The sequence below is a fragment of the Antechinus flavipes genome, chromosome 3, assembly GCF_016432865.1.
Source record: "Antechinus flavipes isolate AdamAnt ecotype Samford, QLD, Australia chromosome 3, AdamAnt_v2, whole genome shotgun sequence".
Lineage (NCBI taxonomy): Eukaryota > Metazoa > Chordata > Mammalia > Dasyuromorphia > Dasyuridae > Antechinus > Antechinus flavipes.
In genome coordinates this window covers 426,689,498-426,715,447 of record NC_067400.1, presented here as the reverse complement: position 1 = coordinate 426,715,447, position 25,950 = coordinate 426,689,498, and the positions used below count along the sequence as shown (strand labels likewise).

Here is a 25,950-nt window from a genome sequence, read left to right as displayed (position 1 = left end):
AGTTCTGGTTTTTTCATCAGAAATAGATGAAATTCGCTTACTTCGTTGAATGTCCATCTTCTTCCCTGGAAAAAGATGCTCATTCTCGCTGGGTAAGTTATTTTTGGTTGCATACCAAGTTCCTTAGCCTTTCGGAATATCATATTCCAGGCCCTTCGATCTTTTAATGTGGATGCTGCCAGATCCTGGGTGATCCTTATTGTGGCTCCTTGATACTTGAATTGGGTTTTTCTAGCCGCTTGCAATATTTTTTCCTTCATCTGAGGGTTCTGGCATTTGGCCACTATATTCCTTGGTGTTTTGATTTTAGGATCCCTTTCAGTGGGTGATCGATGAATCCTTTCAATGTTTATTTTTTCCTCTGTTCCTATGACTTCTGGGCAGTTCTCTTTGATAATTTCCTGGAAAATAGTGTCCAGGCTCTTTTTTTCATCATGTTTTTCTGGGAGTCCAATGATTCTCAGATTGTCTCTCCTGGATCTGTTTTCCAGGTCTGTTGTCTTCCCCAGAAGGTATTTCACATTTTTCTCCATTGTTTGATTTTTTTGGATTTGCTTGACTGATTCTTCTTGTCTCCTCGAGTCATTCAATTCCACTTGTTCAAGTCTGATTTTCAGTGAAGTATTTTCTTCACTCACTTTTTAAAAATCTTTTTCTAATTGTCCAATTGAGTTCTTTTGTTCTGTGGAATTTTTTTCCATTTCGCCAATTTTGTTTTTTAGAGAGCTGTTTTCTGTTTCCAGTTCATTAATCCTATTTTTCAAGGATTTTACTTCTTTATCCACTCTCTCTTTAACTTTCTCCAGGCTCTTTTGCCAAGCCTCCCTCTCCTTTTCCCAAGCTTCCCTCTCCTTTTGCCAAGCCTCACTCTGCTTTCCCCATTTTTCTTCTAGCTCCCTTGTGAGAGCCTTTTTAATCACTTCTATGAGGTTCATCTGTGCTGAGGAACAGATGCTCTCTTCCTTTGGGGATTCACCTGGGGACTGCCTGTTTTTAGTCTCCTCAGGATTTAGAGTCTGCTCTCTATCTGTATAGAAGCTGTCAAGGGTTAAAGTCCTCTTCAGCTTCTTGCTCATTCTGTCTATTAATCAGAGACAAACTACCAAAGAAAAACAGAAAAAACTGGAGTCTTTCTTTGGGGAGGGGCTGGGTGTGTTATCAAGCTTCCTCTACAGACTGCAGGGGGCAGCAGTGAGGCACTAGCAGGACTGTGCTGCGCCTGCGCTCTGAGATCCCAAAGCGTGCTGAGTCACTGTGGGGAGGAAAGGGGGGCGGCCAGGTCCTGAGAGACTCCAGCTGTTTGGGGTTGTATTCTTCAGCCCCGGTGTTTTTAGCTTCTCTGCTGGGCTGCTGACTTGCTGCTGGAGTAAAGTATCCAAACCTGTAGCGAAGCTCTCCCCGCAGAGACGGCTGCGATCACTCTCCACCCCCTCTCCAGTCTGCTCCCGTGCTCTCACTGCCGCTGCCCGCCGCCTGCGCCCGATCTAAAACCGCCCCAGCCCTCCAGTAAAGACAGACCTTTCTTGGCAGATCTCAAGGATGGCTTCTCTTGGTAACTATATGTGGGTTTTTTTCAGTCAAGCATTGATTCAGAGGCTTGTAATGAAATGGATAGTGAGAGAAAGCGTGGAGCTTATGCAGCTGTGAGCCTCCTCTCCGCCATCTTAACCGGAAGTCCCCCATTAGTTTTGTTTGTGCAGAAATTTTAACATTTAGTGTTATCAAAATTATTCATTTTACTTCCTGTGAATCTCTCTATTTCATGTTTGGTCATAATGTTTCCCTTGTCCATAGATCTTACAGGTACATTTTTTCATGTTCCCCCCCAAATTTACTAAATAATTTATCCATTTTGATCTTACCTTCTTATATGGTATGAGATGTTGGTCTATGCCTAATTTTTGCCAAACAGCTTTCCAGTTTTGCCAGAAGTTTTTGTCAAATATTGAGTTTTTTACTCCAGAAGCTTGGATTTTTGGATTTATCAAACATCATATTACAATTATCATTTATTGCTTTGCATTGTGCACCAAATGTATTTCATGGATCTGAGACACTATTTCTTAGCTAGTGCCAGACTGTTTTGTTGATTATTGCTGTTAAGTCATTTCAGTGGTGTCTGACTATTTGTAGTCTCATTTAGGGTTTTTTTTGGCTAAGATACTGGAGTGGTTTTGCCATTTCCTTCTCCAGCTCATTTTACAGATGAGGCATTGAAGCGAACAAGGCTAAGTGACTTTCTCAGGGTCATGTAGCTATTAAGTGTCAGATCAGATTTTAATTCAGGAAGATGAGACTTTCTGACTTCAGGCCTGATACTACATATAATAATCTTATCTAGCTGTTTTGTTTTGATGATTACCACTTTGCAGTATAGTTTGAAATATAGAACTGCTAGACCACCTTTCTCCATATTTCTATTGAGAGATTCCCTTGATATTCTCAACCTTTTGTTCTTCCAGAAGAATTGATTTTTTTCTAGTTGTACATAAAAAAAAATTCTTTGATAGTTTGATTGGTAAGACACTGAATTAAATAAATCAATTTAGGCAGAATTGTCATTTTTATTATATTTGCTCAGCCTATCCATGAGCAATTAATATTTTCCTCAACTATTTAGATCTGACTGTATTTGTGTGAAAATAATTTTATAACTATGTTCAAACAATCCCTGAGTTTGTCTTAACAGGTAGATAGATTCTCAAGTATTTTATATTGTCTATAGTTACTTTAATTCCTCTTTCTAACTTTTGCTGATGGGATTTCATTATAGAAATGCTGATGATTTATATATTTATTCTTTTATCCTCCAACTTTGAGGAAGTTATTAACTGTTTCAACTAGTTTTATAGTTGATTTTCCAGGGTTTTCTGGCATACCATAGTATCACCTATCAAGTGACAGTTTCATTATCACATTGATAATTTTTATTCCTTCAATTTCTTGTTTTTATTTTACTTTTATAGCTAGCATTTCTAGCATAATATTGAATGATAGTATTTATCTCTGAATGAACTTATTAGGCTTTGCATTTATCCCCATTAGATAAGGTTTGCTCTTGGTTTTAGATAGCATGAATAATTTATTCCTATGATTTTTATTATTTCTAACAGGACTTTCCCTCCATTTAGTGATATAATTGTATAATTTCTGCTATTTTTATTGCTGATATGGTTAATTATGCCAAATTTTCCTAATGTTTAACCAGCTCTGCATTCATGGTATAAATTCCACACAATCATAGTGTATGCTCTTTGATATCTTGCTGTAATCTCCTTGCCAGCATTTTATTTAAAATGCTACATTGATATTCGTTAAGGAAATTGGCTTTTTTTTTTTTTTTTGCTCTCCTTGCTTTAGCTATCAAAATCATATTTGTGAAATAAAAAAAAATTGGGTAGGTGTTGTTTTTTTTTAAGTTTTCCCATAATTTCTTTACCTCATTTTCTCTCTATGACTCATTTAATTTTGGGAAAAAAAATTTTGTCCTTTCAGGAATTCCTGGTTAGCAAATCCACAATTTTTTTTTAAGGCTTTACTTGGAGCTATTTTGACCTAACTGGCTTCTGAATTTGTCTTTCTTGGTATTCCCTATAACCACAATACCTTTTCCTATTTTCCCACCCCATTTCTTTATTTTTAACTATAGGTTAATGTTGGGATCTGTTCCTGGCTTTGGGGGAAGGGCTAGACCACTGTCACTATTGAGATTTTTTTCACATGCTGTTTGGAGATTTGGAAGTTTTTGGTACTTCTAAGTTAGTGTGATCTAGGGAGGGGTGTAATCACTGTACTCTAGTTCTTACCCAGGAAGGGCCACTGATAACTTGGAATTACAATCAACTTGCTCCTCAGGATTCCTGATCCACTGGAACTGGAAGTGATATTGTTCATTAGGGATATTGATTCCTTGAGAACAAAAACGGTACTGTCCTTCAGGGCTTCCATTCTTAACCCCTGAACTATGGACCTAGAAATGATTATAGGTAATGTAATTTCCAAATGGCATCTGGTCCTCCATCCAGTAGTAGCATAAGAGTCCCCTATAATCTTTGACTAGTTCCTTTCTATCTCTGGCTTGAGAGCTCCTAAAGTTGCTGCTGCTGCTTTTGTTGTTACCACCTGGTTCTAACACAGTTGTTTCATTCATTTGGGTTCTGTAGTTTCCACATCTGTATCGCAAATCTGTTTTGATCCTAAGTTGTCTTGGGCTAGAAGATTGTCTCACTGACCTTTAATTGGTTCTGCTACTTCTGGATTTGATTTGAGCCATTATTTAAAAGTTGTTTGACAAGAATGTGGAGGGCCAGAACTCTGGAAAGGTATGCTTGAATCAAGGACAGCAGGGTGCTTACAGTTAAGCACCTACTCAGTGTGATTGATGGGATAATGGTTCTCTAGTTAAACATATACTTAATGTGATGTAATGATGTAATCACTTTAGTTGGACATATACGTAGTGTAATATGGTGATGTAATGTTCTACAGTTGGCACATGCTCAGTTGCTGTAGTGATATAATTGTACTGAGGTATTTAAGGGCTTGAGAGGACTGGGAACAGAGTCTCAGCCACAGACACAGAGAGGACTCCATCTTTGACCAGCCTCTGGTGGCTCTCCTGCCTTTATCACTTCTCCATCTAAAGACGAAGGCCATCCAGAGATGCTCCAGAAACCTAGTTTGGACATTACAAATGTTGGGCAGGGTCGGCTGAGTGTTTTCTTTTTTCCATTTCATTTAGCTCTACTCCCTGAAGTCCTCTCATTGAAGATTTTTTTGAATGGCATGGAGAATACAAGATTCTACTGTATTTACTATGTTAATAACAAACAAAAAAGCAAATTATTTTGCAGAACAAAATGCTATCTTTAAGGCTTTTAAAATATTTCTCCATAAAGCATCTTCCATGCATGTGTTAAGATCATACAAGACTCTTTGATAGATACAAACAGAGGTAACATTGTTCAAAGAATGTTTGAAGTGCTAATAACAAAAAAGAGTTCAAAAGTTTGCTAAAGATGTTCCCCAATGTCATAGAGAAAGTCTTGCTCAAGGTCCAAATGGGAAAAATTACTCGTGAATAGAGATGTCTCCAAATATTCTTGTATTCCTGTTTTTAAATGGCACTGACCTTATTAAATGAAGCCCCCAAACATTACAAATCACAGAGTTCTATAAACACACAAAACAAATTAAGCTCACAATTCATATAGGAAAATTTAAGCAGGTGAGAAAGTAGATGGACAGGCTTTTAAGTTAGTATATATCCCTTGGATGAATGCTGGCAAATGAACAATCGACTTGGCCCAAAATTTGTAAGAGGAAGAAAACAGGATATGTGACATCTGAGAAACTATTCAAAGTTTTCTATAATCCTGAACTATTCCAAGTCCTTCCTTGCCTAGGATTGAAAAGTTTATCTTTTCAATAAAATGTCAATATTCTCCTGATGATATATAGATTATGGAATGGCATATATGGATTGCCCCCAGAGAACACAATAAATTCAAGTATAAGCAAGAAGTAAAGTTAATGCCATATACCGTTGTCTAAATATTCAAAAGCATTTTCATTCAGTAAGTACACTATGTGGTATCATTTTCATGTCTCTGAGGTTGTCTATACATTAAAAAAAAAGTAACTACATTGGTTATACTATCTCAGGATCACATACTGCTTCAATAGGACCTTGCAACAAATAAAAGACTTACTGGACTTTACCGTCAAACACAAATTGTTTTCAATGACAGAAATTTCACAGTTATGTCTACTAAATATTATCTTAGCAACATTCCAAAACAATTAGGATAAAGTATTCATATGTAACATCTACCAGAACAGAACTATTTTTCACATTCTGAAAATACATTTAGAAAATATTTACCTGGTTTGCGTTCTAAAAGTTGTTGGAAATGAAATACTGCTTGCTCATAGTCCTGTTTTCTGAACATGAGATCAGCCATCATCTGCAAAAATTAAATGTTAATTGTTCTAAAAATATTGTCATATATTCAAAAGTATTTTCTGAAACACTGGATTTAATAACATGAAAAACATATCCTGAAAACATTAAGAAAGTGTAAAGATCTATGAAAAGGAATCTTTTTTTTAGTCTACAGGTAACCCTGGAATGATGATTCTAGTTCTCTTTAAAACAACAGAAGCTTTGCTCTGAAATTAGCATGGGGGGAGTAATAAAAGATGAAAAGTGAATGTCACTGTTAGCATAAAATTATATTTTCATTAATTAAATGTTTCTAGACTTAATTTAAAACGGCTGACTGCCTAAAATATTATGTCCAAAAGCATTGCAGACAACTATGTTTTGCTCTCATATTGTTGAGTCATACGAAACTAAAATGCTTCCCAAAATCGATAGTGGAAATAGGAAAATTACTATTGGCTACAGTTTTGACCAATACCTTAATAGAATTAAAAATGTATATCCTTATGTGCTCTCTTTTTTTTGTTTGTTTATTTTTAAAAGTGGGCTTGTCTTGTACTTTTCTCCTGAGATATTTCAATAAATTCATCTGGATCACTGAATATACAGATAATAGTGTTTTTGTCTTGAAAGATTGTAGAGATCATCTAATCTAAACTTCTTATAGGAGATTGATACCTAAAAAGTTAAAATGATTTGTCCACTCTCACATGGATAATAAGTGGCAAAAATGAAGCCACTAGTTTCTTTCTTAAAATTCTCAATTTGAATGATGAATTTTGTTGCTTCCTGGGTGAGATGGACTGGTATTTTAGAGACATGTTGACTTTAGGAATTCCTAGTGCTTTCTTTGTTTAACAGTGCTTCAATTATATGATAGTTCTTCTCCAAGTCAGAAGACTGAAGGAGTCCCTGTAGCTCCTCAGGGTGTGACAGGGATTGATTTTTCTATAAATACCAAATGTTGTCCCTTACAATTGAGTCCTGATTCTAGGGTCATTCATAAGGTAGACAACTGTTATTGGTTTTCTTGGGGAAAATGAGACTCATTAGTGCAGGAAAAAGAGCGTTTTTGACTGTGTATTGGCTCTTTGCTTAAGTCCTTTGTGTTTAGAGTTCTTTGCAAGGTAAAATAAAACCTATTCAGTATTCAATGTATTGTTAGCCTGAATATTTGTTTTCATGAGAGCTAAAAGCTCTTTTACTTTTTTTTTCTGCAGAAATCTAGACATGAGCTTATATTATGATATTCTCAGGGGAACCTTGAGTGACATAAGCTAAAGAGAAAATTACGTGAAACCATTTACCTTCTTTCCCAAAACTCTTGCAACAATCGAACCTAGTTTCTGAAAACCCAGACATTAGCTCTGGATTATAGGTTTTATCTATTATATCTATCATATCAACTGCAGCTTTCTTTGTATGAACTTCAATTAAAAACCCAGACCTCTTCCTAAACTCTAAAGAACATAAATCAAAACATCCTTTTCAAAACATGTATCAATCCTAAAATAATGTAAACAAAACATATAATACTGTATGAAAGTGCCATTAAAAATCAAATTGGCTTACTGTATCTGAATTTTAGTTTCTAATATATGAAAGTGGCCTAAGTATCCCTTTGTGAAAGAAGAACAATTTAATGCTGAAAAGACAAGTAAAGATTGTATCATTATTCAATGTTCTGGAATAATCTAACTAAAAGACCCTCATGTATATCACACAGTCATGAAAGCAAAAAAAAAATGTTTGAATGAAGGAATGCTGCAGATAAAATACTCTGGTGAATAAGCAAAATATTCTGCCAATATGATATATGAACAATTTTTAAACCAAGCAGCATAAACAGACTCTGAGAGTTCAGAGTTTAGACACTAGTTCTTGATCAAATAGATTAGATTATATGAGATTCTTCAACAAAATCAGATGAGAATTTATCTGTTAAGCTATAGAAACTTTGGGTATATTTTAAATCCAAATTCCTGAAATAAAATTTTGTGAAGAAAAGACATGATAATAATGATAGCTAACATTTACATAACATCTACTATGTGCTAACATTTACATAACATCTACTATGTGCTACTGTACTAAAAACTTTTTATTATTTCATTTGATTCTCATGACTACCATGGGAGGTGGTTACTATTATTATATCCATTTGACAGATAAGGAAATTAAGGCAAATCAAAATTCAGTGACTTGCCTATGGTCACACAGGATTCTGGTCCCAATGCACTATACATTGACCTGCCTACCTATTTTAGAAATACATCTTTATATTCTACTTGAAAAGTCAACAAATATTGTTTTCTAAACATAAATTTAGCGATAATAGTACAATTGTATTTATTCTTCAAAGAATAAACATCAGTTTTTTGATTATTATTAAAGAGTTAACTAATGAGACTATAATATCAAGTTTTTACATTACTCATTTAACTGTGATGCATTTTTCTGATTAATAGTAAGAATCATTTCAATCTTTGCAATGTAGGTAACTCCTTCCAAAGTTGCAGACTCTTAACAACACACATATCTTACTTGAATCTTGTTTAAGATCTTCTGTAAATCTTCAGCAGTGGTCCACCAATTTCCTGGAGATCTTCCTCTAAATCTTGATAAGCATATGGGCCAGCTATAAATTTTGCCTTTTCTGGTTACACCTTTATCTTTGATACCATCCTTTACAGAATGTCTACACAATTCTTTTAGCAACACACTGTGACTCAGTCATACCTATTCATGTATCTTTACAATGCCCTTTGGTTGGTCTATGATTTTCATTCCTATATACTGAATCAAACCTTAGCACCAGATAAATTTAAAAAGCCCATTTAAAAGATGGGCTTTTGTTTCAGAGAGAGGATTGAAATCTTTAAAAGATTTCCCAACTGTTATCCCAAGCACTATCTTTCTTTTCCATTCTGGAGCCAGTTCATTGTCCAATCAGGATATTTATGTTGATTAAAAAACCTCTAGGAGTTGTTCAGTTAAAAGCAAAAGAAAATATGGATAATGGGCATCTTTTATCTGCAAACTTTTTCCTGTAGAAAGCCAGTTTTTTTGAATGAATCATGCCAGATTCATTTTATATCATTTGAAGTAAGGTGGCTATAATAACAGATCAAGGGAATGATATAGATAAAATTTATTTAATTTTAATAAAATATTATAAGTCTCTCATACTGTTTGTGTGGAAAAGAGAAAGAGATAAAGCCTAGACTCTAGTATAATTATGTGTTCAGTGAGTGTTTTTATTATTATATGTATTCCATAATTGTTAGAATGTCTGAACCTGAAGAAAGTTACTAAAGATGTGATACAAACTTGGAAAGAGGTCTGCAGGGAAATGCTCTATAGACTGGTGCTTGGTTTTGTGTGGTTTTAGATTTCTATCAATGACTTAAATATAGGGATGACAAGGTTATTCAATTTACAGATGAACAAAGCTGGGAGTGATAACTAAAAACAATTAAGTGGCACCTGGGATTAAAAAAAAAAAAAAAACCTTGACAGAGCATGGAAATGAAAGAAAAAAAAGACAAAATTTAGCAGGAATAAATGTAAAAGTCTTATTCTTGAGAATAAACAAAACAATGTCACAAGAGCAAAATGGGAGAAGCACTGCAAGACAACAATACATCTAAAAAACATGGAGAGTGTAGTGTCCTTTAAACTCGATATGAGTCAACAAGATAATATGAAAGAAAGCTAAAGTAATTAGTTTACATGATAGTAGGTATAGTTTCTAGGAATAAAGAGGTAATTTGCATTGTTTCTAGGCAATGTCTAAAGTATTGTATTCAGTTCTGAATGCTCTATTTTAGAAAATACATTCCAAAATTTCCAAAAGCCAGCAGTAAGAGTCATGTGATCTTTGGTAGTGATGTGTTAGCTCTGTCATTTTTTTCCTTCATGCTATATGCAGAGTAACCCAAGAAAGAGAGAAATATTTTGGCTGGAGAAGGAAGGATTTAGTATTCTCCAAGTACTTGAAAGGCTATATCTGGAAGAAGTTTCTGCTTGACTCCAAAAGTAGATCTAAGAATAATACAAAGAGGAAAAGATAGGCTTGATTGAGGTGAAAGCTTCTTAATAATTTGAGATATAAGAGAGGTGGAATAGGCCAACTTAGGAGAGATATCTATTTTTCACTGGAGGTCTTCAAGCAAAGACTGAATGATCACTTGTTTGTTATGTTGTAGAACTGATTTGTCAAACAGGAGTGCCATGACACTCCTGAGTGTAGCCTGAATCAAATTAAAATGTAACTAGGAAATATTTAACCACAACAAAAAAAGTCCAATAGAATACAGTTAATGTCTATATGTACTTTTCATTATGCATCTTATAGGGATTCCTCTCTATACTTTACTGGCTCCTATCTCAGTTTGACACCACTGTTGTAAAGACATTTTTTTTTTTTAATCAAGTATGGGTTGAACTGACTGGCAACTGAGAAAATTTTAATTCTGAAATTTTGTTTCAAAATTTCCTCTTTAATTTTTTGTCAAGATTGTATTTACTACTAGAGAAATTGAATCATATCAATCATTAGTGACTAAAAAAGGAACTTACATTAAGAGTATTAACATTTAAATTAATGCTTATAGGTTGTCTAAAATGGTGCAACTTTTAGCAATTTTCTACCATTGCCAAAGATCTCTTACTTCATCCAAAGCCACTTCTGTCATCTTGATCTATATTTTCCCACTAGAGTCAGATGCCTTTGGAGAAGAAAGTGAGGCAGGTGACCTTGAACGAGCCCTTCTTTACTTAAATCCAATTCACTTGTATGCCATGACATCATCTCCTTGATGTCACAGTCTTCTTTGAAAAGGAAGGATGACAACAACCACTTAGCCAGCATCACTGTAGAAATGGAAGGGAGATCTCTCAGGATTTTCATTTTTCTTTATTTTATAAGTTGCCATTACTGAAGAATGTGCTATTAAGTGGCCTCTTCAAAAATTGATAACTTCTTGGAAAGCAGCCTTAATGTACTGCCAGAACTTAGCATTAACCACATGGAAGATATGATGGAGCCTCTCATCATTGGGCATCATTTTTTCGTACCAATGGTCATCTACATCACAGTGAAACATTGAAGTAAGAACTTAATTCACAGCATAAAGAATTTCCAAAATTTAACCTTGAATGATTATTTTAGCAAAGTTCTCTTCAGGAGATACAAAGAGAAACAAACACCTATATTTGTTGTAGTTTGGTCTCTTATAGCAAAATTCACTAACCATGGTAGCAGCTTCATTATCTTGGTCATTCTTGAGCAAGAGTGTACAATGACGCTGACAAGCAACAGGGTCATCTAATGCCAGGTACAAACGTGCAAGTTCCAACATTGCCTATATATGAGAAAAAAAAGTTGATTAAAATCTTTCTAATTTTCTGTATAGCCAAAAAATACCTGAGTTGAAAAATATAGATTAGTTCCTAAATATAAAGTGATGGTAGTAGAAAAACAACAGATGCTTTCCATGTGTTTTTTCTAATATTTCTAAAATTTAAACCCCACCCCAACCCCAGCAATTTCAGCTTTTGTAAAGGCAATGAAAAATAGCAGAAAAAGTACTTTGTAACTTGGAGTCAGAAGAGTTGGAGAAGAGACTAGTTTTTCTAAGAATTATAATTTTGTGACTTTGGATAATGCACAACTTCTTTGGACAATTTTCTTTATTTGTAAAACATAAGTTAGACTAGATAATTTCTAAGGTTTCTTTTTTCCCCAATATTTAACAAACTAATATTAAACCTTTGGTTACTCAGGATGGCAAGTTGTTAGCTTTTTTTATATTTCATTAATGCTAAAGAATACTTTATATTTTGTTCTCCCTTCTAAAAGTAATATATTAATTTCAAAACTTTCCCATACAAGCTTTAACTTCTCTCCTTTTATTCAAAAAACTTTATCTATGTAGCACATTATGGTTGCTAAGTTTAATAATATGCTTAACAGATCTAAGAATACTCAAATTTCAGCTAGCAGAAGCAGGAAAAAGAATTAAGGTTGCCCATATATTTTTATTTTAGATATGTCTGCCCAATACTTTCCTACCCCAATTTCACTAATCATATCTTAAATACAAAACTTATACATCTAGTCTTAAATGGTCTAAAACTGATTGCTGAATCACATGATGAACATTTGAAAACAATGACTTAAAGAGATAAACATATGGAATTTTCATCCTAATAATTTCCTTTGTTAAACATTTCCAATCTATGATACTAGTATCTTTGTTTTTATTCTGAATTTGTTTCCTAACAACATTTCTTTTAAAATGTAATTTGTGTTAAATTTCTTCTCATATTTTATAAACAAGATATTCAGAATTTGGTATTCTGATAAACTTGATAGTTGGTATCAAAGGTACTATAGAAAATTTATAAGAACTAACTTTGCTATCTGTTTCACAATGAACAAGGGCCTCTTTGTAAAACTTAATTGATTTCTCATAGTCTCGCTGAATAGCAGAATGTTTTGCAATCTCATTACAAATTTCAGCTGCAAACTGTTTCTGTGTGAGAACTGCATCTGGCTGCTCCATTTGAACACGTTTTAGTACTCGGGCTTGTAATTCTCGAGCCTGAAAGCAATAAAAGATAATGACATGAGGAAATGGAAAAGAGAAAAAAAAAGAAAAAAGTACATTCTAAGTAACTATGACATAAACATTTCATTTCCCACATTATTGGTCCAGTAGTTTGTTTGCAAACAAAATACCTTTACAATATCTTATTTTGCATTCATAATTCATTTAAAGTGAAAATGTTCTGCGAAAATTTTTGCAAGTGAGACAACCACTATTTTCTTTCCAAGTGCATAAAATGAAAAAGGCCACTTTTGAATGACATGAACTATAACAACAGTGTTATTAAATAAGAACTAGCATTATTTATATATCACTTAAAGTTTGCAAATCATGGCATTCATATTATCTTAATTGATTTTCCCAATAGTTTATATTTTTCTACAACCCTTCCAACGAAGAATTTTCCAAACTTTTGCTATCTTGTCCCTCTGCTGGGTCTAAGGTGGAAAATTTTACAATTGTTTTTATTTACATTTTTCTTATTATTAGCAAATTTTTCATATGGCTTGTTAATAATTTCCAAATCTTTTAAGAACTATTTGTTCATATCCTTTGAACATTTATCAATCAGGGAATGATTCAGTCTTAAATATTTATGCTAATTCTCTATATGTTTTTGAAATCAGAACTGAATCAGAGATTTAATACTTTCCCAAATGACAGCTTCCCTTCTTACACTAGATAATTCACTATGTCAGTGAAAATTTTTTATTTTGTGTAAGCAAAAATATTTTATAATTTTTAATAGTCTTGATTCTCCCTATTTGATCCACTACTTCTGACCTATGAAGAGATATGAAAAATCCTTTATTTAGTTCTCTTAAAAAAAAAGTTTGTTTCTCACATCATCATAATTATACCAAGTATTTCTTCCACTACCCTTTCCAAAGCCATCCCATATAAGAAATAGTATTTTTTTAAAGACATGATAGGTTGTCTCTATGCACCCTGTCTTCAAGATCAGCATGTTTTGCTTGAAAAGTAAGCATATTTCCTTTTAATGTTATTTTTTGTTTCTCTTCTTCTAGATTGTTTTTAATTTCTGCATATTTGCATTTCCAGTCTATTGCTGTTTCTTTTATTTTGTTTCTTTAAGATTTGCCACTGCAGTTTCCAGTTTTTCTAGTCCATATTCCCTATCTAGTATTCCTATTCCATTACTTTTTGATATGCAGGGCATAAATTCTGTCCTTTAATTCTCACTTCATTTTTAACCACTCAGAAACAGCATGTTGTAGTTGCATGTTTTTGTTACATTCCATAGGATCCCCTGTTTTATTAGGTGTTGGATCATTTTATTTTGAAGCATTAATTTATAGATGACTGAACTAATTTGCTAGAACTGAAGGTTATATTTCTTTCTGCTGTAAATGATTTTCCTGGTGATTTATCTGTTTAAGTTCAAGGTCAAGTTTTTCTCTTTTTGAGATCTTCAGTACTTTCAAAGCTCTTCTTCTTCCCTCCCCCCTAATACACTTTTTGAATCTCTCTCTCTCTCTCTCTCTCTTTCTCTTTCTTTTTCTGAATTTCAAAGTGTTTCAGCTTCCTTTTTTGTTAAGCAATTCTTTGTGCTAAATAATTCTCAGGATATCAGCCTTGGTCTGTGCTCCAGGTATCTTTTATATGGATACAACTAGCTGTCATAGATGCTAAGTACTTTCTCTCAGTCTTAGTGGAATGTTGCATAGACCATATATAACTGTGTCCTGTTCCTGTATCCTGCCCTATTCCTTCCATTCTTTAGTATTCTAGTCAGCCACTAACAATTCAGAGAGCTGCCATACTGGTTCTGTATAGGTCTCTGAGGCTCTGGAAGGAAGGGACGGTGGGATGTGGCAGTTAGTTCTATTTTAAGGCCAGACATAAGTCTTCCCTTTTCACTTGGTTTCTATCTCTCCTACAGACAGTTTTGCAGCACACAACGCTGCCTGTCACAGTGCTACTGTATGGCCCCAGTGACTTTCCTCAGTTTGGAATGTGACAGAGGCATGTTGGTTATTTGTCATGGCCAAACCACTTTTCCACAGCCTTGAGCTGAGATCTTCATGGCACTGGAAAGAAAGCCCCTTCATGGGCTAGGGCAGGCTCAGGGTAGACGGAGTGCAGTGTGTGACGAGTGAACAAAATGCAGAAATCAGTTCATTTCTTAAACCTCTTTTTGAGTTCCAATAATTCTAAATTCTAAATAATGAAGACAACTGAACCTTCTTTATCTTTGGTGCAAATTTTCTGTTTTGAGAGGCTAAGGGATCAGAAAAAATACCTACCTTTCCATTTTGTTTTGATTCACATCTATTTTATTTTTAATAGTGTGACTTTTAAAACATTATTCAAGTCACATATCCATTTTCGGTTTATTATAGCATATGGTGTGAAATGTCAGTCTCAACGTTAATTTCTACTACAATGCTTTGCAGTCTTCCCAGAAGAGTTTTTTAACAAGTAATTTATGTTTTCAAGTTTGTACAACTCTAAGTTATTGAGTTCAATTTTACTCAATTCTTAATGTTTTACTGATCAAGTATTCTATTTTGTTGTTACAGTTGTTCTATTTTTAATCAATAGCAAAAAATTTTGAACAATGTTTTGTTTCATAATAATGAAATGTTGATGTCAGTAAGTATTAATCCCCTTTAATTCCTACTTTAAAAATTATTTCCTTGAGATTGTAGTTTGAACAAATTAATCTTTTTGTCATTTTTGTGTAGTTCAACAAATTCTTCCCTTGGTAGTTTGATTGATATAGTAATAAATCTGTAAATTAGGTTAGGTGGAAGTCATTTTTTAAATTAAAATTGATACAGCCCAAATATAAGAGATGAATATCCCTCCAATTGTGGAAATCATTCTTCATTTCTTTAAAGACTATTTCATGACTGTATTTGTATATATGTTTTGGTAAAATAACTCAAATATTTAATGGATTTTGCTATTATTTCTGAATAGGATTCTTTTTCTATTCCATATTTCTGGATTTTTGTCATTTATATATAGAAATGTTGCTGATTTTTTTATATACTATGATTTTATTAAAGTTATTTTTACAATTAGTTCCTTTCTTGCTTCTCCGGGATTGTATTATTTTGAATTCTTGAAGCATCTTCTACCTGGTGCAATTCTAAAATCAATTTTGTATTATATTTTTTTTGTATATGTAGTCTTTTTTCTTCCTGCTGAGCTGTAAGCTCCTTGGAGTTATTGAGATCATTCCTTCACTCTCAATTGTTAAGCATGATATTTAGGAATTTTTAGCACAAATTCAATAAATAGTTGTTGAATTGTAGTGCATACTATTTCAAAACCAAAGTTTGAAATAGAAAGTTCAGTCTATTTACTTAACTGTTTTGTGACTGTTTAAACAATTTCCATAATATTCTAACACCTCCTGTTTTTTTCTTTAGAAAATTCAATTTTATCCAAGAAGAAAAATCAGACTATTATCCTTTCAACTAAGCTATGAATTCTATCAAAATATTTTGATATCTGGCTATACTGAAACATGTCACAATACACACAAAAAGGTCATTTATATTTCGTATAAATGGTAAAGTGGCAAAAAGAAAATTGACTTTTTAGGTGACAAAGACAAAACAGTATATATTCTCATTTTTTATGAGCAAAGCATTGCCTGATTAGTAATTATCTATGTATAGAACTATAACTTATTATAATTAGCTTACAATGGTCATGTCACTTAATCATATCTTTTTTCTCTAAAAGTTTATCATATGTAGTAACTACACTGAGGTACAGAATATAAAAAAGGCCTAACAGTTATTTAAGCAATATCTCAAGAACTTTTAGTTATCATTTTTAGTTATTCAAAATTAAAAGTAAAAAGCCTACATAATGTTAAAGTTAATAAAGTTAGTCTCTACCATGCCTTGATGCTTTCTGTCTCTTTTAAAAGACTAAGAAATTGAGGCCTTAAGAGATGAGTTACTCGTCTGAGGTCAAATAGCTAGTCAGTGGTAGATATGGGATTAGAACTCACATTTCTTGACTTGAAATCCAGGGTTCTTTTCCACCACTGTGCTTGTTTCAAAACAGTTATTCAAAATATTAAAGCCAAAATGACTGTTATTTTATATAAATGTTATATTTTCTGAATTTTCTTTTTAAAATTGAAAACATTCAGGCCCATCAATTGTTGGAAGTGGTACAGGAGATGACCACATTGTTTCCCTGCATTTATACATGCAGTATATTTCCTCCATCATTACCTGTTGCAATGCAATGATTGCTTCAGCAGGCTTTTCCATTTTGCTGTAAACTTTTGCTAGGAGAACTTGATAACGTCCATCTTCTATTAGAGTAGAAAGTTCACTTACTATCAAAAAATAAAATGTTGAAAAAAAAAAGAAAAATGTTTTAGCTAAATAAAAATAAAAAGTATTTTTAAAATTTTCAATTTCTTTTTTGAGGAATGATTAATTCTCAAAGTATGGAATGATAATTACAAAATGCCCAACCAGAGTTTAGGTAAAAGATTGCTTAGAATCAAGGGAACAAACTTTAGATGACAACTAAATGCAACTGCTACATTAAGAACAAAAATTCTATAAATATAAATGGAAAGCTTTAATTTACATCTGATCTTTTTTCATCTTTCTCCCTTTTTCAACTCTTTCCCTTGCTTCTATCAGAACAATCCTTATCTTTCTTGCCAATGTATTCCTGCCCATCAGTCCTCTTGACTAGATTCTATTCAATACCTTTGCCTCCCTCCTCTCATCCCTACCACAGTAGAAGAAAAAAATCAGAATTTCTTTCAGTTCATACCCTCAGGCCTTAAAGTCTGTGTTGAGCAGATCTCCAAGCAACTTAGTAGTCTTCAATAACTACTCACACATTTTGAATGAACAAAGAATCACTATAATTCTATTGATAAGATGGAAAACTTCTAGTTTTTATCAAGTATCCTGTCATATCCTGTCATAGCATCCTGCCAGGACTTATCCTGCTGATGCACCTTAAGGACCACTGGCTTTTCCATCAACTATTTCCATCAAGTCTTTTATATGTTATCTCTTCAGTTAGAGTGTTGAATTCCTTAAGGTCTGGGGCAATTTCACTTTCCTATTTGTATTCCCAATGCTTAGCATACTGTAATGCTTTAATAAATTATTTTTCAATATTTGTAAGAGATTTGATTACTGTTTAAACAAAAAAGCAATAAAACGTCCAAATATTACCCATAAGAAAAGAAGTAAAAGACACACTTTATGTAAAGTATAACAGTCTAATTTATAATTTCCATAACTACTATGGTTGAAACAACTTATGGTTAAAAGTGGGGAAAAAGGCTATGGCTTGAATATTATGTGAAGAAAATCTATCTACATTATTGCAGCCAAACATTGCTTCTCACCATTATCCAATTCAAAAATATTTCCAGTATTTAACATTAAAATGCTTAAAAACAAATAAAGGAAAAAAAGTTTGAGTGAAAATTAATTTAACATTTCATACTTTTAGCATCACTTCAAAATTATGATACATTTTGTATAAAATTGTACTATAGGCATCAGGTGTATTTTTGAAAAATATAAATTTAAGTCTTATAAATTGAATTTTATTTTAAATGCACTCAAGGTGCTAGCCATTTCCGAAAGAGAGGTCTTCTAGAGAAGAACAAATCATTCTATCATATAAATAATTATCTTCTCATAAATTTGTTTTGGATTTTTCAAATATGATGTTTTAGTACAGAATTATACACTCAAATATTAACTAAAAAACTAATAGTATACACTGAGAGTAGTAGGATTTATGTTAAAGCAAAAATATAAAAAAACTAAATTAAACAACTATGGTGTATGTTATTTTAAATCAATAAGTCATTCATACCAGGTTCATGGGCTAAAGCATGTTGAAGAACTTTCTCTGCTTTTTCATAATGTTTCAGTTTCAGTAAAAGCTCAGCCAGATCACAGCAAAGAAAATTCTGTTGACCACTTTTCAATGCAGCTTCATAATAAGTTATTGCCTAAACAAAAAAACTCTTTTTAAGGGACAAAGGTAATTTAAAAAGCATTCAGCAATAGTTACTTTCCATGTACCACAAACAATACATTTAAAATAACAAACAGGCATAACTAACAAGAGGATAATCTTATTCATAGACACATTTCCTGAAATAGCTTAAATCTTGTGAATTATATATTATGGAAAAAGGGTTTAAAATTTCAAATATAATCATGATATCAAGCTGACATTTTACTTTTTTTTTCTTTTGAGACTAGATGTATTACTCAAGCTATAGGTACAGCAACTACTCATGAGCCCATTCAATACTGTTCAGGATGGAAGCTTTAATTTGCTCCATTTTTCCAACCTAAAACATCCCTCCCTAGGCAGCATGCTGCCTGCTGTCACTAGAGTTTACCACATTTATGCCAGACTCAATCTAGACACCAACTGCAGCTCAGAAATTCTGAACTCAAGAGATATACTTGCCTTCATCTCTTTGAATAGCAGGGATTACAGACTATCCTATCAGCCCTAAAATCCTTTGTGTGAACACATTTCATTTACTTAAGACAAAATTCAAATGAAAGTTATGGATTCAACTTCATATACCAGTTGATCCCATTGTGCTACAACACTAGATGCAGAATAAAATTACAAAAGCCTATTGAGTCCTGAAGAAATTTTCCAAGACTATAGACTGTATATTTATAACCAAAAACAAGTCAAAATATTTATTTCTAATGAATCAAAAGAAAGCAGGAGGATAAAGAACATTCATATTTATCATATATAAGTAGCAACTGTAATGTAACTTCAAAAATTATGGTCTAGGTCTTAGTTTATTTAGTACTTAGGGAGCAAAAATCTATTTCACAAAACAGAAAAAATTCTATGTATTCAAAAAATTCTGAATATAATGACAGAGCATTTAAGGTCAATCAGTTAGTCTGTATTGTGTACACAGAACACCATCTCCAACACTGTGGAAAACACAGTTTAATTAAGATATGCTCCTGACCCTAAGGATCTTACCATCTAAGCATGGAATAAGTTACACAGGTCATTGTAGAATAGTAAATGCTTTATAAAATTCTTTTAAAGGGAAAATGTTTTACCAAAAGCAAGCTAGTCTTGTTGGACTTCCCAGAGAAAGTGGCATCTGACTTGAACTTTAATCAGTTAGTATTTATTAAGTGCTTACTATATGTTAAGCTTTGGGGAGTCAAAGAGAAACAAAAAATCATTCCTGTTCTTAAGAATCTCAACATTGGAGAATGGTGAGAAATTTTGCAGGTGAAAAGTATGAGAAAAGATACTTCAGGATATGGAAGAGAATGATAAAGGTGAGAAAACACAGGATACAAATGGAGGTAGGTGACAGAGCATAGTCCAGTTGGCATATAGTACAAGAAAAGAAATATGAAATAGCAAGAAAAGATAAGAATGGAGATATTTCATTGAAAGGTAAAGCAGTCTAACCATTATTTAGAGCAGATATTCTTAAAATTTTTCCCCTTTCAACTTTTTTTTGACCCAGAAACTCCAAGTATAGGTACATAAAAAAGCATACAAATCAAACATTGACTGTTAATAAATTATAATTTTATGATTCCCACATTCACATGAAGTTGCACCTCACAATTTAAGAAGAAGCAGTAGAGAGCCACTTAAGATTTTTCAGCATGAAGTGACATGATTACAATTTGCTATCAAAGAAAAATTCCAGTTTGTGAATGCCAATTCAATTTTTCATATATCAGGTGTGTGCATGCAATTTGTTGAAGGGCTACTCTATGACACATGGCTTGGAAAATTGGATCCTATGGGTTTATAACCCACTACATAATATGTAAGTACCTTGGAATAGTTATGCGTCTTAACCAGGGCTTTCCCAATCTTACTTGCCAGAATACCATCTTTTGGGTTCTGCTTGAGAGCTTGCTCATATGCTTCTATGGCTTCTTCAGGCTAGAGTTGTTAGAAATAAGAAGAGATAAAGAGTAATTAACTAGGTCAGGCAAATTAAAACAAGTCTCATGTTTCCCTCATTAGTTTATTAATTTGGATTACTTTGTAGAGCTAATTATATGTGTAGCAATATCAAGAAACTATAGTTGACTGACAGGCCAACTTTCAAGACTTAAAAGGGATCAGTCACCATTATCAGGGCTATCTGCATGTGACTCACTAATAAAAACTCAACTCATATTGAAATGGATCACAATTGACAAGTTGTACTCTTCCTTATCAATTAGTCAGATCACAACAAAGCCTGGAACTCAATAATGAAGGATACTTTACTACCCATGGCAGCTGACTGCCCTATTACTATGCCTAATCAAAAGAGCTGTTTATTGTGCTTTTGGTGGTCTTTTCCATATTCAATAAAAAATAAAATCTGTATACCTGGGCTCTCAAATAAGTGCTAATCATCTATTTCTTATACTACAATTTTCCTTTTGTAATAATCTGACATTTGTAACAATATCAAAATTTTATCATTAATATGGAAGTGCTCCTTGAATGATGTTGAGCATAATTACCCATGATCCTAGATCCTATACAATTCACACTGATGCTCTCAGATAAATTCATGACTGAGTTCACTCTACATCTGTTAGAAGCCTTATTCCCTGTTTTTTCTTCATACGATGAGGATACTGACTAAACATACCAGCAATTTACTAATTATTACTTGCTCCGGTCACATGACATGTGAATATTCATCTTGTTCAATTATCTATCACCTATGACATTTTATTTCAATTTATTCAGATAAAAAATTTTCATATTTTTTTGTTAGTATGTTAGTATGCTCACTCATCTCTATTAGTGATATTTATTTTTACTTTTTGAAGATTGTAGTATTCCATGACCTGTAGCCATATAAGAATGCTAGAATTAAGCAGTTAGATGACACAGCAGACAGTGCTAAGTTTAAATTCAAGCCCTTCAAATTCTACCTCATATACTGCGCCTGGCTATGTAACCTGGACAAGCTGCTTGTTATCTTTTAGCCTCAGTTTCATCATTTATATATTAGGAATGATAAAAGCACCTATATTATGGGGCTGTTGTAAAGATCAAATGAAATAACATATATAAAGGGTTTGGTTTCCCCCAAAAAGATTCTGATTATTGATTGTAAAAGTTTCACTGAGGAGATCCTCAGTCTCGTGTGCAGATTTTAATAAATATTTTCTATAGCCAGTAGACTGTTAGTTGATAAGTTCTTTTGTTTTGAGTGAGGAGGAAGTCATGCTGAATATTGGCTCCAGCTGTTTTTTTTTTTTTTTAAAACATGAAGCCTTTCCAGATTCTCTACATAGCTGCTAGTGTCTTAGGTTCTCAAACTACCTTATACTTGACTTATTTTATTTATATTTTGTAAATATATGCATATGATCTTAATAAAAACCCTTAAGCTTCTTAAGGACAGAGACTGTTTCATTTTTGTCTTTTTATCCTTTATACTTGGCACATGATAGGCACTAAATACATGACTGTTGAATAAATGGAATGAAGTTAACAAAGAATGAAGGGTTTTTTTCCTTACTCCTTTGGTATATATTTTTAATATACATTTTGGGAGAGAAAGATCAGAGCAAAAAGGAAAAATTATGTGGGAGAAAAAAAGACAAAGAAGAACATAGTATGTGTTGATTTACATTCAATCTCCATAGTTCTTTTTCTGGATGCAGATGGCATTTTCTATCCAAAGTCTATTGAGATTTCTTTAGATCACTGAAACAGTGAGAAGAACCATTTCATAGTTGATTATCCAACATTCTTGTCATTATTGTATACAATATCTGCTTGTGTCACTCGACACCAGGTCATGTAAATCTCTATAATCAGCTTGTTCATCATTTTTTAATAGAACAATAATATTCTATTATCTTTATACACCACAACTTAATCAGCCATTCCCCAATTGATGGGCATCTACTCATTTTCTAATTCTCTGCTACCACAAAAAGAATTGCTACAAACATTTTTGCACATGTGGGTCCTTTTTTCTCCTTTATGATTTTCTTGGGATACAGACCAAGTAGTGGCACTGCTGGGTGAAAGGATTTACATGGTTTGATAGCTCTTTGGGCATAGTTCCAGATAGCTTTCCAGAATAGTTGGATCATTTCACATCTTTACCAATAATGCATTTGTGTTCCAATTTTCCCACATCCCCTCAAACATTTATAGTTATCTTTTCTTGTCATTTTAGCCCATCTGAGAGGTGTGAGGTGGTACCTTAAGAGTTGTTTTAATTTGCATTTCTATAATCAATAATGATTTAGAGCATTTTTTTAATATAACTATAGATGACTTTAATTTTGCCATCTGAAAATTGTTCATATTCTTTGACTATTTGTCAACTGGGGGATAACTTGTATTCTTACAAATTTGACAGAGTTCTTTATATATTTCATAGGCTGTAAAGATTTTCCCCCAGTTTTGTACTTCCCTTTTTATCTTATTTCTGTTGGTTTTGTCTATGCAAAAACTTTATAGTTTAATGTAATCAAACTTGTCCATTTTGTCTTTCATAATCTCTAGCTCTCCTTTGGTCATAAATTCTTCCCTTCTCCAAAGATCTGATAGGTAAATTGTCCCTTTTTCTCCCAATTTGTTTATGGTATCATTCTTTATGCCCATATGATGTACCCATTTTGACCTTATTTTGATATGGGGTGGGAGATGTAGGTCTATGTTAAGTTTCTGACATATTATTTTTCAGTTTTCCCAGCAATTTTTGACAAAAATTCTTATTTCTGAAGCTGGAGTTTGGGGGTTTATCAAATATGAAATTATTATAGACCTCGATTATTGTGTAGCATGGATCTAATCTTTTTCATTGATCCACCACTCTTATTTCTTAGCCAGTATCAAATGTTTTGATGACAGCAGCTTTATAATATAGTTTTAAGTTTGGTCCTGCTAAGCTACCATCCTTTTTATTTTTTCATTAATTCCCTTGATATTCTTGACCTTTTTTCTTCCAGATAAATTTTGTTATTATTTCTTCTAGTTCTATAAAATAATTTTTTGGTAGTTTGATTGATGTGGCACTGAACAAGTAGACCAACTTAGGCAGAATTGTCATTTTTATTATATTAGCTTGGCTCCTTTGGTATATTCTTTTAATATACCTTATGAATTCTTCTTCCAATACCCTCTATAGATACTTGGTTTAATGTAAGTGTTTTTCCAATCTATTCTCTTTAGTGCCATTTCTATATCCCCAGAAATTACATTTGGAACTATTCATTAGTATACAAGTGTGGTGGCTATACTGTTGACTACTTAAAAAGTTTGTTACGAAAATGACTGCAAAATTGCTTAACTTTGTTGTCTTCTATTTTCATCCTTAAAAGCAGCATTTGCTTAATTTATTGGACCTCTTACTAAGCTTTATCTAAACTGGTTTATAGTTTAAAATAGAAAAGCATAAATTTTAAAACATTATGACATCTTTTTCTTATTTTTATTCTTCCTTCTACCTTTGTACTTGTTTTAATCTGTGTTCTAACAAAGGGAGGATACTTTACACAGGTATCTGATTCAATGATGACTTCCCTACAAGTCACATTTTCATTTTTATAGTATGTCATCTTAATACTTAATTGTTAACATTGTTAATTGTCTAATAATTCTACTTTATCTTAACTATCTTGTGTTAATTCTTAAGAATATTCAATTAGAGTCAGAAGTACTGCAAGTTCTTACCTCTTGTATGTTCATGTATGCATCACCAAGTAGAAGAAAAGTATGAGGACTAGGCAGTTTTTCTACAAGGTCTCTGGAAGAAAAATTTTACTAATTCAATTATTTTTAATATGTATGTACAAATATCCCTCTAAATCTAAAATCTACTTGTTTTCCAAATCTTTTTAGGTATATGATTTACATAAACTACTATTGATTGTACTTACTATATGTTTTACATTGAACTATATTTACAGTATAAAAGTTACAAAGATCATGGTCAAAATTTATCATAAAGATAACATCTAATGTCTCTTCTTAAATAATAAAAATACTGAAGTATAATAATAAATATTTATTCAAACTGAGGAAATTGGGCAACTTCTGTTAAAATGAATTAATTTTATTTTATTGAATATATTCACGTCCAAGACATGTAGACAGCATATGGTAATATATAGATGTAAAGACCTTAGAACTTGTTTTCTTGGAGGAAAAAAGCATGATTATCTTTTTATGTTTGGTTATTTATCTTTCATAGATATGCAAAGAATCTGAGTTCCTCAATGCTACAGCATGACTACTTTTGTGCATAATTAGTGAATTAAGAATGAAAGTAGCTTTCCCTGTGATTTCTCTCACTCAGATTTTTTTTCTTCCCTATTCGAGATGTCTTTTGATAGGTCAAGAGTATTCAAAATATTATTTCTGCACTGCTAAAAGAAAGGACTGCAAATTTACACTAACATCCAATCTTGTTTCACATTTACAACTTATTCATAGGTATAAAGTAGTATTCTATGTTAAGAATTTAAACTATGATGTCTTGGAGACAGTAGTAGATGATAAAGTTTACAAATTCTGGTGCTTAGTTTGCCAGTTGATTGCCAGCCAAAAATAATTTATTAAGTACCTACTAAGTACCAGATGCTTGCAAAGAAAGGCAAAAAAAAATCTTTGCTTTCGAGGTGCTCAGAGAATAATAAGGGAAACTGCATGTAAACAGTTATGTATAAATAAGCTATGTACAAGTTATCTAACCTTGCTTAGCATTTTTGCTTCTTAGTCTGAACTTGCCCAAACTACCCAAGACTTTTGAAAGAATTTCATCCTTACGCTAAAATACTGTTGACTTCTAAAATCTCTAAATTTTTCACTTAATGATTAGGAAGCTTCCCCTTTCCCTCCTCCTCCCCAGTCATGCTATCCCCATTTCAGTGATTTTGAACCTCTTTAGATCAACAACAAAATTCCACTACTCATCCTGCACTGCCCAATTACTTATTCCCATTTCCCTCAACTCCCTTCTACTCCAACCAAAAGCTGCTTTTTGAAATTCCTGCTTCACAAGGCAAAAAACTTGCTTTCATCTTAAATCCTTTCCTCTCTCATTTCTTCCTTCTTCTTGATGATAACAGACTCCTTGATCACCGTTTCCAGCAATAGCTGCACTTCCATTCATTCCTTCCACTATAGTTGTCAAAGTGGGAAATTGTTTATTTCCCACTACCATTTCTAGTTCTCTTCCAAATATGTCTTCTTTGAGATTCATGCAGTTCATATCTATCAACCAATCAAAGCCCTGGTAGCTGTTGCCAATAGATCTCCCAAACGTTCCTTTCCTCAATGAATTCAGTAACTGGCTCATAATCTTTTTCTCCTCCTCAATACCCACCCCCATACTAAAAAATTTCAATATACAAACTGATATTC

At 32.8% G+C, this 25,950-nt stretch overlaps 1 protein-coding gene across 1 annotated transcript in view; it reads right to left on the bottom strand.

The window, feature by feature from the left end:
• The window catches only part of TTC21B (tetratricopeptide repeat domain 21B), a 97,687-nt gene that overhangs the window by 33,174 nt on the left and 38,563 nt on the right, over nucleotides 1–25,950 (bottom strand). The window contains exons 16-22 of the mRNA XM_051986237.1: nucleotides 24,259–24,331; nucleotides 20,389–20,499; nucleotides 18,409–18,547; nucleotides 16,782–16,888; nucleotides 12,364–12,552; nucleotides 11,200–11,310; nucleotides 5,885–5,966 (exon numbers count right to left, since the gene is read on the bottom strand). Of these exons, the coding sequence (XP_051842197.1) occupies nucleotides 5,885–5,966; nucleotides 11,200–11,310; nucleotides 12,364–12,552; nucleotides 16,782–16,888; nucleotides 18,409–18,547; nucleotides 20,389–20,499; nucleotides 24,259–24,331 (812 nt within the window). The remainder of the gene's footprint in view (nucleotides 1–5,884; nucleotides 5,967–11,199; nucleotides 11,311–12,363; nucleotides 12,553–16,781; nucleotides 16,889–18,408; nucleotides 18,548–20,388; nucleotides 20,500–24,258; nucleotides 24,332–25,950) is intronic.